Source organism: Somniosus microcephalus, chromosome 14 (genome assembly GCF_052327205.1).
Source record: "Somniosus microcephalus isolate GS21.2 chromosome 14, FLI_Smic_1.0, whole genome shotgun sequence".
In the NCBI taxonomy this organism is placed as follows: Eukaryota; Metazoa; Chordata; class Chondrichthyes; order Squaliformes; family Somniosidae; genus Somniosus; species Somniosus microcephalus.
In genome coordinates, this window is record NC_141000.1 from 55,366,256 (window position 1) to 55,378,628 (window position 12,373).

General features: G+C 48.1%; 1 protein-coding gene across 1 annotated transcript in view; it reads right to left on the reverse strand.

Annotated features, from left to right (window-relative positions):
- slc51a (solute carrier family 51 member A) overlaps positions 1–12,129 on the reverse strand; it is a 58,346-nt gene extending 46,217 nt beyond the window's left edge. Inside the window, exon 1 of the mRNA XM_086006571.1 lies at positions 11,740–12,129. Within this exon, the coding sequence (XP_085862697.1) occupies positions 11,740–11,815 (76 nt within the window). The 5' untranslated portion in view covers positions 11,816–12,129. The remainder of the gene's footprint in view (positions 1–11,739) is intronic.
- Between the last annotated feature and the right edge of the window lie 244 nt (positions 12,130–12,373).

Sequence of the window (12,373 nt, forward strand, 5' to 3'; positions counted from 1 at the left end):
AAGACCTGGACGACGTTCAGGCTTGGGCTGATAAGAGGCAGGTAACATTCGCGCCAGAGAAGTGCCAGACAATGACTATCTCCAACAAGCGAGAGTTTAACCACCTCCCCTTGACATTCAATGGCATTACCATTGCCGAATCCCCCACTATCAACATCCTAGGGGGCCACCATTAACCAGAAACTTAACTGGACCAGCCACATAAATACTGTGGCAACAAGAGCAGGTCAGAGGCTAGGTATTCTGCGGCGAGTGTCTCACCTCCTGACTCCCCAAAGCCTTTCCACCATCTACAAGGCACAAGTAAGGAGTGTGATGGAACACTCTCCACTTGCCTGGATGAGTGCAGCTCCAACAACACTCAAGAAGCTCAACACCATCCAAGACAAAGCAGCCCACTTGATTGGCACCCCATCCACCACCTTAAACATTCACTCCCTCCACCACCGGCGTACCATAGCGGCAGTGTGTACCATCTACAAGATGCACTGCAGCAACTCGCCAAGGCTTCTTTGGCAGCACCTCCCAAACCCGCGACCTCTTCCACCTAGAAGGACAAGGGCAGCAGGCGCATGGGAACACCACCACCTCCAAGTTCCGCTCCAAGTCACACACCATCCTGACTTAGAAGTATATCGCTGATCCTTCATCGTCGCTGGGTCAAAATCCTGGAACTCCCTACCTAACAGCACTGTGGGAGTACCATCACCACACAGTCTGCTGCGGTTCAAGAAGGTGGCTCACCACCACCTTCTGAAGGACAACGAGGGATGGGCAATAAATGCTGGCCTTGCTAGCGACGTCCAGATCCCATAAAGGAATTTAATTTTTTTTTTATGAAGCCCAGGATCCCATATGCTTTTTTAACTGCTTTCTCAACCTGCCCTGCCACCTTCAACAATTTGTGTACATATACCCCAGGTCTCTCTGTTCATGCACCCCCTTTAGAATTGTACCCTTTAGCTTATATTGCCTCTCCTCATTCTTCCTACCAAAATGTATCACTGCACACATTTCTGCGTTAAATTTCATCTGCCACGTGTCCGCCCATTCCACCAGCCTGTCTATGTCCTCTTGAAATCTATCCCTATCCTCCTTACTGTTCACTATTCTTCCAAGTTTTATGTCATCTGCAAATTTTGAAATTGTGCCTTGTACACCCAAGTCCAAGTCATTAATATATAGCAAGAAAAGCAGTGGTCCTAGTACTGACCCCTGGGGAGCACCACTGTACCTTTCTCCAGTCTGATAAACAACTGTTCACCACTACTCTCTGTTTCCTGTCACTTAGCCAATTTTGTATCCATGCTGCCACTGTCCGTTTTATTCCATAGGCTTCAACTTTGCTGGCAAGCCTATTATGTGGCACTTTATCAAACGCCTTTTGGAAGTCCATGTACACCACATCAACTGTATTGCCCTCATCAGCCCTCTCTGTTACCTCATCAAAGAACTCGATCAAATTGGTTAAACACGATTTGCCTTTAACAAATCCGTGCTGGCTTTCCTTAATTAATCCACACTTGTCCGAGTGACTGTTAATTTTGTCCCGGATTATCATTTCTAAAAGCTTTCCCACTACCGAGGTTAAACTGACTGGCCTGTAGTTGCTGGGTTTATCTTTACACCCTTTTTTGAACAAGGGTGTAACATTTGCAATTCTCCAGTCCTCTGGCATCACCAATGTATCTAAGGAGGATTAGAAGATTATGGCCAGTACCTCTGCAATTTTCACCTTTACTTCCCTCAGCATCCTAGGATGCATCTCATCTGGTCCTGGTGACTTATCTAGTTTAAGTACAGCCAGCCTTTCTAGTACCTCCTCTATCAATTTTTATCCCATCCAGTATCTCAACCACCTCCTCTTTCACTATGTCTTTGGCAGCATCTTCTTCCTTGGTAAAGACAGATGCAAAGTACTCATTTAGTGTCTCAGCTATGCCCTCTGCCTCCATGCGTAGGTCTCCTTTTTGGTCCCTAATTGGCCTCACCCCTCCTCTTACAACCCGTTTACTATTTATATGCCTACAGAAGACTTTGAATTCCCTTTTATGTTAGGTGCCAATCTATTATCATACTCTCTCTTTGCCCCTCTTCCTTTTTCACTTCCCCTCTAAACTTTCTATATTCAGCCTGGTTCTCACTTGCATTCTCAACCTGAAATCTTTTTCCTCTTCCCTAAAGTTCATCTGCAGATATGTTACATCTTCAGTTTACTAAATATTTGTTGAGCTGCAAGAAATTCAATGTATGCCAGTCTGAGGTGAAACTTCAATAGCAAAATACTGCGGATGCTGGAAATCTGAAACAACAACAGCAAATGCTGGAAACACTCAGCAGGTCAGGCAGCATCGTGGAGAGAGAAACAGAACGTTTCAGGTCGATGACCCTTCATGATGCTGCCTGACCTGCTGAGTGTTTCTAGCATTTTCTGTTGTTGTCTGAGGTGAAACTTGTTTGGCATAAAGTCAAGGTGAGTGCTGATAGGGAACATTATCTACTAAAATACATATCACTTACTGGCAGCCACACAATTTTTCATAAAAGCCATTTGGGTACAGCTGGATTTTCTGCACCCTGGCAAATTCCTGTGGAGCAGGCTTGGTCCCTGCAGGTGCCTAGACTGTATTTTATGTTGGCCTAATTCAGATGTAGATTTGTTTATTCCTTATGAATATGCAAAGTCATACCTGTGTACAGTAGCTACTTATCCACAAATTCAGCAAATGTTTTTCCAAATTTCTTTTAACAAGTAAATGGCAGGTTTAAACACTTCCTTTCAGAATGATATGTGGATAGGGTTAGATGAAGTAGGGTAGTAAGAGGCTCGTGTGAAGCATAAACACTGGCATAGGCCAGTTGAGCTGAATGGTTTGTTTCTGTGCTGTTAATTCTATGTGATAATCATTTACCCATGACACTAATAGTGTTGGGTTATCACTGCAGGGAATTATAAAGTTTCTTTTCACTTCATTGAAGTATTCATAGAATTTTAAATTACAAAGAGGCCAATTGGGTCTGCACTGGCTATCCATTTAGTCCCATTTCCCTGCCAGTTCCCTATACCATTTTAAATGATTATTTGTCAGATATTGATCCATTTCCTTTTCAAAAGCTATTATGGATTCTGCTTCCATTACTGTTTCTGGCAGAGCATTCCATAATCTAACAATCTTATGTTGATGTGGTGAAAGGCAGGAATATAATTGCTGGTGGAGCTATCAAATCAGTGGACACTCAAAGGGCTGGATTTTTTCAGCCCCGAGGAGGCGGGACTGCCGGGAAAGTTGCAGAATTTGGGGGCGGGTGGCAAACCCGCCCCCAACCCGCCTCCGTGCCCTCTTGCCAGTGGGCGGGAAGCGGTCCTGCCCCGGGTCCTGTCTCCTTGGAGGCGGGAAGGGATTAAAGCCTATTAACTGCCTGTTAACAGGTAGTTAACAGGCAGAAAATAGGATTATCCCCATTTTTCATGCTGAAGTGTGGGCTTCCCGACCTGGGGGGAACCCCGCCGGGGTGTAGGAGGTGAGTAGGAGGTCTGCGTGGGTTGGAGGGGTCTGAAAGTGCGATGTAGAGGTGAGTGATGGTTGAAAGTGTGGAGTAGTATGTGAGGTGAGTGTAAACTGTTAGAAAATATTAACTAACCTTTGTTTCTCCCTATAGCCTTCAGCCGCTGTGGAGCCGTAGTCCCCGACATCTCCATTGTAGAGATCACAGGCTGGCTACTGCATCCTCTGATCCAACAGGCAGCTGATTTCTGCAAAGTAGAAAGGTTTGATGAGTCCTGAACACAAGGACTCATCAAACTACACAGAATGTCAGTGTTTGACAGCTTCACAGAGCTGTCAAATGATGACATTTCTTCTTTCAAAAATTCTTGACAGATGACACGTCATACGTTGATATGCTCTGTTACTGACTTCCCTCTAATTGGCCTGCTGATCCCGCTGGGCGGGCTTAACAAGGTCAATCAGGGGAAAATCCCGCTGGTCGGCCAGAAGCTGATGGAGGTGGGACTGAAACCGGGCAAGCAGCAGTCCCGCCTCCAACACGTCTCCATTCATAAAATCCAGCCCAAAGAGTTGTGAATGAGAATTGAGGAAGAAAGTTATTGCAATAATTTGTTTTTCTTCGGAATATGAATGTCAGTCAGAATGGATTTTTTTTAAAGAAATAGAAGTTAACAGCTAAGCATAAATATATTGATTTGGTATCTTCCATAACTTCTGAATTAGTATCTTCTAGAACAGAATAATTAGTGTCAAAGGGAAGACTTGGGGTGAGATAGGAGAATGGAAGCAACCGGGGCAGACTGGCTGTGTGGAAAATTGAGAGATTTCTGAGTGCCCCGGGAATGGTTATATAGTGCTGTATTATCGGCGCTCCCCTTTTCCCATGAGAATCCTGCACCCATTTGGGAGAGCCAGTTTACTCCTGGAAGCTGTGTGGTGACATGATTCATTGTAGAAGAATGCAATATGCATTACCTCTTTTGGTAAATGTTTAACATATTCTGTAAATAATTATGTTGTTAAATATGTTTAGCTACTTTGGGTGTTTAAAATTATGTACTTTATTTTTTTTGTGTGATTCTCTAAGACTTTATTCTCAAATATTTAACAAAACAAAATGTTTAGGAAAAACTAAGAGTAGCAAAATGAACACTCCATACCACAACCACATAACAATAGTCACTGCACTCCAAAAAAAACACATTCATTGTATGAAGTATTTCAAGACCATATAAATGTCACATATGTGCAAGTCTGTTTTCCTTCCTTTCTCATGAAAAAGATGGGCTCCTTCTGTTAAATTAAACTTAAAAGCAACCACACTTTTTGGTAATGTTTTGCAATCACTGGCAACAATTGTGTTGACACTGCAACACGAAGGTCGGGATGTGGTTGAAATATTTTTAATAACTATGTAGCCTGCCAATAAGCCTACTTGGCTTTATTTTGCAGAGCAAGTGAAGCAGTGAGCACATCAATAATTGTATGTAGTGCTCAGAATTGTGGAGTTGTGCAAAGAAGCAGATCCAACCTGCACTGAATCACTTATTCCCAACTAATGCTTTAAATAGAGGCCTTCACTATCAGTGCATTTTCTTTGTTTATTTTGAAAGCAATATTTACTTTCTGCGATTCATAAGTTTTTCCTAGCCCTTTGTCAGTCAAGACAGCGAGCAAGTGAACTGCTCCAGAGACGTTGGCAGTTCTGTTTTTCAACCAGATGCTAGAAATTTGGGGTAATCATCGCAGTACTTCTTTTATTACAAACAGTTACAAAGAAGCATGACTCAATTTAACATCTTTTTCTTGTCCATTTCTGATGTTATGGTACATTCACAATCCACAAGTTCAACATCACTATGAAATAGAAACCTTCCCACCAACTGTAAACTTGGTGCAAAAATTAGGTCTGAAGGGCCGAACTGACTCTGAAGTGAAGCAGAGCAAGACTCCATTCTGCAGGAGTCTCACTCCACTTGGTTGCAGTGTTAGATCAGGTCCAGACACCAGATTCAGGCTGCATTTACACAAAAACTGCAGCTCGTGCCAAGCGAAACCACTTCACATTGACACTAAAGTTGTAACTGCATCAGTACTTGCTGTTAGCATCATGAGAGGAATTGTCTGGAAGTAAGTTACAATACTGACAATATAGAGAAGTTTAGTTAACCCTTGACCTGCTGTATAAACCGGAACAGTATATGGTTAGCATATGCTGTGATAGACAGATTAAGGGTTTATCCACACATTCAACACTATCGTCCCCAACAAGCTGGCCACCAAACTCTACACTCTTGGCCTGAACACTTCCCTCTGCAACTGGACCCTGGACTTCCTAACAGACCCCAGTCTGTCAAATTAGGTAACCACACCTCCCCCCCCCCCGACCCTGAACACGGGGGCCCCACAAGGATGTGTGCTGAGCCCCCTCCTCTACTCCCTCTTCACCCACGACTGTGTGGCTGTTCATGGTTCCAACACCATCATCAAGTTTGCGGATGATACTGTGATGAAATATATGTCTTCATCAGCCCCTGTGTTTTACCTGCATTGTATTGTGTACCGCCCCCTTTTCCCCTATTGTGTGTATTGGCTCCGCCCCTGTCTTTTGTCATATAAAGGTCTCAAGAGCTGTATGAGTCATTCTGCCAGACGAATCCGATGTGGAATGACGTGCAATGTTCTTAGCGATTAAAAGCCTTCAGTTGAATCCTTTAACTTCTTGTCTTTGAGTTATTGATGGCACATCAATTTTAATCGCTAAAACACCAAGATGGATCGACTCCTGAAACCAGAGCGCTTGGATCTGGACCCCCATGCCACAGACGCAGCCACACAGTTCGGACACTGGTTCCAATGCTTCGAATTTTTCATCGAAACCTCAGCCACCGCCATAGCAGCCGCGACCGCCACCGGAGACGTGAAACTGGGAATCCTGCGAAACCGGGTGAGTCATCGGGTCTCCCCTCTCATCCGAGATGCCACCAGCTACGAGGATGCCTGCACCATTCTGAAGGCCCACTACGTGCGGCCAATAAACGAGGTGTACGCCAGGCATCTTCTGACTACTCGCACGCAGCAGCATGGTGAGTCAGTAGAGGACTTCATGCTAAGCCTAAAAGTACTGGGCAGAGACTGTAACTGTAAGGCCGTGTCTGCCACCGTGTACACGGAGGAGCTGATCCGAGACTCCTTTATTGTGGGCCTCAGTTCAAATTACATTCGGCAGGAACTGTTTGAAAAGGAGGGACTGGACTTAAAACAGGCTATGGGCATAGCGCAATCGCTGGATATGGCCCAGAGGAACTCTGAATCCTGTTCCTCAGGCCACGCGGCCCACTCCGCCTCGTGCGCGCCGTGGGGGCCGCCATCTTGGAAGCCATCTTCACCTCCCAGGTCTCAGGCCAGCCCAGCACCGTCGGAGCCCCAGCCTCCACCCAGGAGCCCCACTACTGCCGCGATGCATCGGGGCCCGAAATGCTACTTCTGCGGCCAGGACAAACACTCCAGGCATCTGTGCCCAGCGAAGGGCACCACCTGTTTTAAATGCGGGAAGAAAGGACATTTCAGTAAAGTCTGCAGAGGGAACCCGGCCTCCAACTCCGCCACCGCCACGTGCGTGCCGTGGGGGCGGCCATCTTGGACGCCATCTTGTCCACCCTCATGGAGTCCACCATCTTGTCCCGACTACACGGACCTCCAGGACCCACTGGTGGCCTCAATCACAGTGGCTCAATCCAGGCCGCATCCGTTGTCTAGATCGATGATGGACATAGAGGTAAACGGGAACAAGGTTAAATGCTTGATTGACTGCGGGAGCACCGAAAGCTTTATTCATCCTAGCCTGGTAAAACGACTTTCACTAACGATAGTCCCTACACAGGGCAAAATCGCCATGGCTGATAAGACTCATACCTCAAAAATTACAGGTTTCTGCGCGGTTATGTTGTCGGTAAAAGGCACTGATTACAGAGATTTTAAACTGTTGATAATGCCAGATCTCTGTGTGAGCGTGATCTTGGGTCTGGACTTCCAGTGCCACCACCAAAGTATCACGCTTACCTACGGTGGGTCCCAGCCGCCCCTCACAGTGTGCGGTCTGGCTACCCTGAAGGTCAAGCCGCCCTCTCTGTTCGCCAACCTCGCACCCAACTGTCGACCTATAGCGACCAAGAGTAGGCGGTACAGCTGGGAGGACAGACAGTTCATTGCGTCTGAAGTAGAAAGACTCAAGCGGGAGGGTATCATCGAATGCAGTACCAGCCCGTGGCGCGCCCAGGTAATAGTAGTTAAGGGTAGCGAAAAGAAGCGGGTGGTGATAGATTATAGCCAGATAGTTAATCTATACACCCAGCTAGACGCCTACCCTCTGCCCCGCATAGCGGATATGGTTAACCAAATTGCGCAATACCGGGTGTTTTCCACCATCAACCTAAAATCGGCATATCACCAGCTCCCCATTAGGCCGGAGGACCATCCATACACCGCCTTCGAGGTGAACGGACGCCTCTACCACTTCCTCAGAGTCCCCTTTGGGGTAACGAATGGGGTCTCGGTCTTCCAGCGGGAGATGGACCGCATGGTCGATGAGAACCAGTTAACAGCCACCTATCCATACCTAGACAACGTCACCATCTGCGGCCACGACCAGCAAGACCACGACTCGAACCTCGCGAGATTTCTGAAAAACGCCCTCAGACTCAATCTCACCTACAACGAGGATAAGTGTGTCTTTAGCACCACGCGCCTCTGTATCCTGGGCTGCGTGGTGGAAAACGGGGAAATCGGTCCGGACCCCGACCGATTGCGCCCCCTACGGGAGCTACCCCTACCAAACACTCCCAAGGCCCTGAAAAGGTGCCTGGGGTTTTTCTCCTATTACGCCCAATGGGTCCCCAATTATTCTGACAAGGCCCGTCCCCTCCTGAAATCAACGTCCTTCCCGCTCACGGCCGAGGCCCACGCCGCCTTCAACAGCATTAAACACGACATTGAGAAGGCCGCGCTGCGGGCAGTGGACGAAAACATCCCTTTCCAGGTCGAAAGCGATGCGTCCGACTTCGCTTTAGCAGCCACCCTCAACCAGGATGGGCGGCCCATAGCCTTTTTCTCAAGAACCCTCCAAGGGCCCGAGATCAGGCACTCCTCGGTAGAGAAGGAGGCCCAGGCCATAGTGGAGGCAGTGCGGCACTACCTAGCCGGCAAACGCTTCACCCTGCTTACCGACCAGCGGTCGGTAGCCTTCATGTTTAACAACAAACAGAGGGGGAAGATCAAGAACGACAAAATTCTCAGGTGGCGGATCGAACTCTCCACGTTTGAGTACGACATAATATATAGGCCGGGGGCCCTCAACGAATCCCCCGACGCCCTATCACGAGGGATGTGTGCCAGCATCCAGGGGGACAGGCTACAGGGCCTCCACAATGGCCTCTGCCACCCGGGGGTCACCCGGCTATTTCACTTTATAAAATCCTGTAACCTGCCCTATTCCATCGAGGAGGGACCAGGTCTATGACCAGGGACTGCCGCACCTGTGCGGAATGCAAGCCCCGTTTTTACAGGCCCGACCGAGCCCACCTGATCAAAGCTACACGGCCATTCGAGCGCCTGAGCTTAGATTTCAAGGGACCACTCCCCTCCACCGACCGCAATGTGTACTTTCTCAACATTGTGGACGAGTACTCCCGCTTCCCATTCACCTACCCCTGCCCAGACATGACCAGTGCCACGGTCATCAAGTGCCTCGGCAGCCTGTTTTGCACGTTCGGCATGCCGAACTACATCCACACTGACAGGGGGGGCGTCGTTCATGAGCGACGAACAGCGCCAATACCTGCTGTCAAAGGGGATAGCCACGAGTCGGACCACTAGTTATAACCCCCGGGGTAATGGGCAAGTGGAGAGGGAGAACGCGACGGTGTGGAAGGCGGTCACCTTAGCACTAAGGTCTAAAGGCCTCCCTACCTCCCGCTGGCAAGAGGTCCTCCCAGACGTACTCCACTCAATAAGGTCGCTACTGTGTACTGCTACTAACGCCACTCCTCACGAGAAGATGTTTGTTTTTCCCCGCAAATCAACCTCGGGAGTGTCCCTACCTTCGTGGCTCTCCACCCCAGGGACAGTCCTATTATGGAAGCATGTGAGGGGCCACAAAACGGATCCCCTCGTGGAGGCAGTACACCTACTCCACGCAAACCCACAGTACGCGTACGTCAAGCACGCCGACGGGCGTGAGGACACCGTGTCCATAAAGGACCTCGCCTCGGCAGGAAGCGACGACGACCCATCCTCACCACCCCCAGAAGAACCTCCACCATCCCCAGAGGTATCCTCACCACCCCCAGAAGTACCTGCAACACCCCCAGCACATGGGTATGCCCAGGAGGGCACCACGGACTGCCGGTCGGAACCCGAGGTACTGTTGCGACGTTCAGGAAGGACTATCACACCCCCGGACAGACTAAATCTGTAGAAGGGGTGAATGTGATGAAATATATGTCTTCATCAGCCCCTGTGTTTTACCTGCATTGTATTGTGTGTACCGCCCCCTTTTCCCCTATTGTGTGTATTGTCTCCGCCCCTGTCTTTTGTCATATAAAGGTCTCAAGAGCTGTATGAGTCATTCTGCCAGACGAATCCGATGTGGAATGACGTGCAATATTCTTAGCGATTAAAAGCCTTCAGTTGAATCCTTTAACTTCTTGTCTTTGAGTTATTGATGGCACATCAGATACCACGGTAGTAGGCCAGATCACCAACAACGATGAGTCAGCCTACAGGGAGGAGGTCCAGCATCTCGTGAAGTGGTGCGCCGATAACAACCTGGCCCTTAACATCAAGAAAACCAAAGAAATCATTGTGGACTTCAGGAAGTCTAAAGGCGGAAATCACACCCCCATCCACATCCATGGGGCTGTGGTGGAAAGGGTGGACAGCTTTAAGTTCCTCGGAGTCCACATCACGGAAGACCTCTCCTGGTCCCTCAATACCTCCTCTCTGGTGAAGAAGGCCCAGCAGTGCCTATATTTCCTAAGGAGGCTGAAGGGATGTAACCTGTCACCCCTGATCCTCTCTAACTTTTACCGCTGCACAATAGAGGGCATCCTGACGAACTGTATCACAGTATGGTATGGCAGCTGTAGCTACTATGACCGGAAAGCCCTGCAGCGGGTAGTCAAAACTGCCCAACGCATTACCGGCACCCGGCTACCGACCATAGAGCACATATACCAGAAACGCTGTTTACGGAGGTCATGGACCATCATCAAAGACCCTACACACCCCAGCCACAGTCTGTTCGCCCTCCTGCCATCTGGGAGACGCTACAGATGCATTCGCACCTGAACGACCAGATTTAGGAACAGCTTCTTTCCCAGGGCTGTCATCCTACTGAACTCCACAAATAAACTCTAAAGCCTGCACATCTGCCAATGCACTTTATTATAGTTATGTTAATGTATTACAAGCCAAATGAATGTTGAATGTTTAAATGTCTTAATCTAAATGTACACTCTCAGGAGCCGCAAGCCTACATTTCGTTGTACTGCACTTGTGCACTAACAATGACAATAAAGTTGATTATGATTATGAAAAAAATATGAAAAGGACAGAAAAGAAATAGTTGACCCTGAACTGTTCAAAACTAAAAATGTATAGGCTGTATATCTGCGTGGCTGGATGGATTTACTTGTTGCGCTGATCTAGAAAAGTTCAGCAGCTGCTATATTCCTGTCCTTCACCACATCATCTACAAGAAGGGTTGAACTAACTTATTTAGAGAGGGTAGGGGGCCATTCCTGGGAAGAGGCCGGAAGTTAACTCGGAAAGCCCGTGAGCTTTCTTCTAACGACAGCCACAAAATTGCCCGGCCCGGCCCCGCATCAACAGCCGCTCCTCACCAAGTGCCGCCTGCGGTATCTCCCGCTTACTGGGGCGGGGGAGGCAGCGGCTGAGCCGCCAGACTCTCGCCCCCTGCATCACATCCCTCGGACTTTAGTTCGGGGCCCGGCTCTCCGCTGCTGAGGGCACTTTGGTGTCTGTGCGAGTCCCCAAACCGCTTTACATCGGCAGTTCGAGGGCAGCCGCCCAGAATGAGGACTGCAGCAGTTAGAAGGATCTTCACCATTTTCCTTCCAGTGGGTGATTCACAAGTCCCGATGTTCATAAATTATGCCAGCAAGGACTGAATAAAAAAAAACCCGAAGTAACTTTCATTTTGCCTACTTACTCATTAAAATATCCACGGCTTTGGGTGGGATGGAGCCGCAGTAACGGTCCAGGCTCTGGTTTGCAGCGTCAGTCATCTCTCCAACACACACACTAACTTTCTGTTATTCTTGAGAAGACGGACTGAGACCCCAGGCTCCGCGTCTCTTCCACACGCCGCCGCTTTCCCAACCAGCCTGACTGTAGTTGCACAATCTCGATCTGCTCCGGCGCTCCCCACACCTTGATTCATTTTCGGTTCTTGGGAGTTCACGTTCTTCAGAAGATAAACATCAAGTACAAAAGCTATAAAGTAATCAGAAGTTTACAAGCAAACCCTCTTAAAATTGAAATGTCAACCCCGCCTCTCCCGGCAGCTAAAGATGAAAATGGGTCACCCACCATATCGCAGGAAAAATGCAGGTGATCTAAGTGCAATGACCTGTAGTGCAGTATCCTCCAACACTTATAACTAACCACATTGGTGCTAACAGATTGCCTATTGATTCAGAGCGAGCTCTACCCAGCACTGTTACAGCTAACTCAAAAATAACTTTGACTAAGACCCATCAACCTGTTAACTTTTAATGAGTTGCTTGCAGATTAATAACATTTTAGCAAAATTAAGTTATATGTTTTCTCAAGTGGTGCTGTTT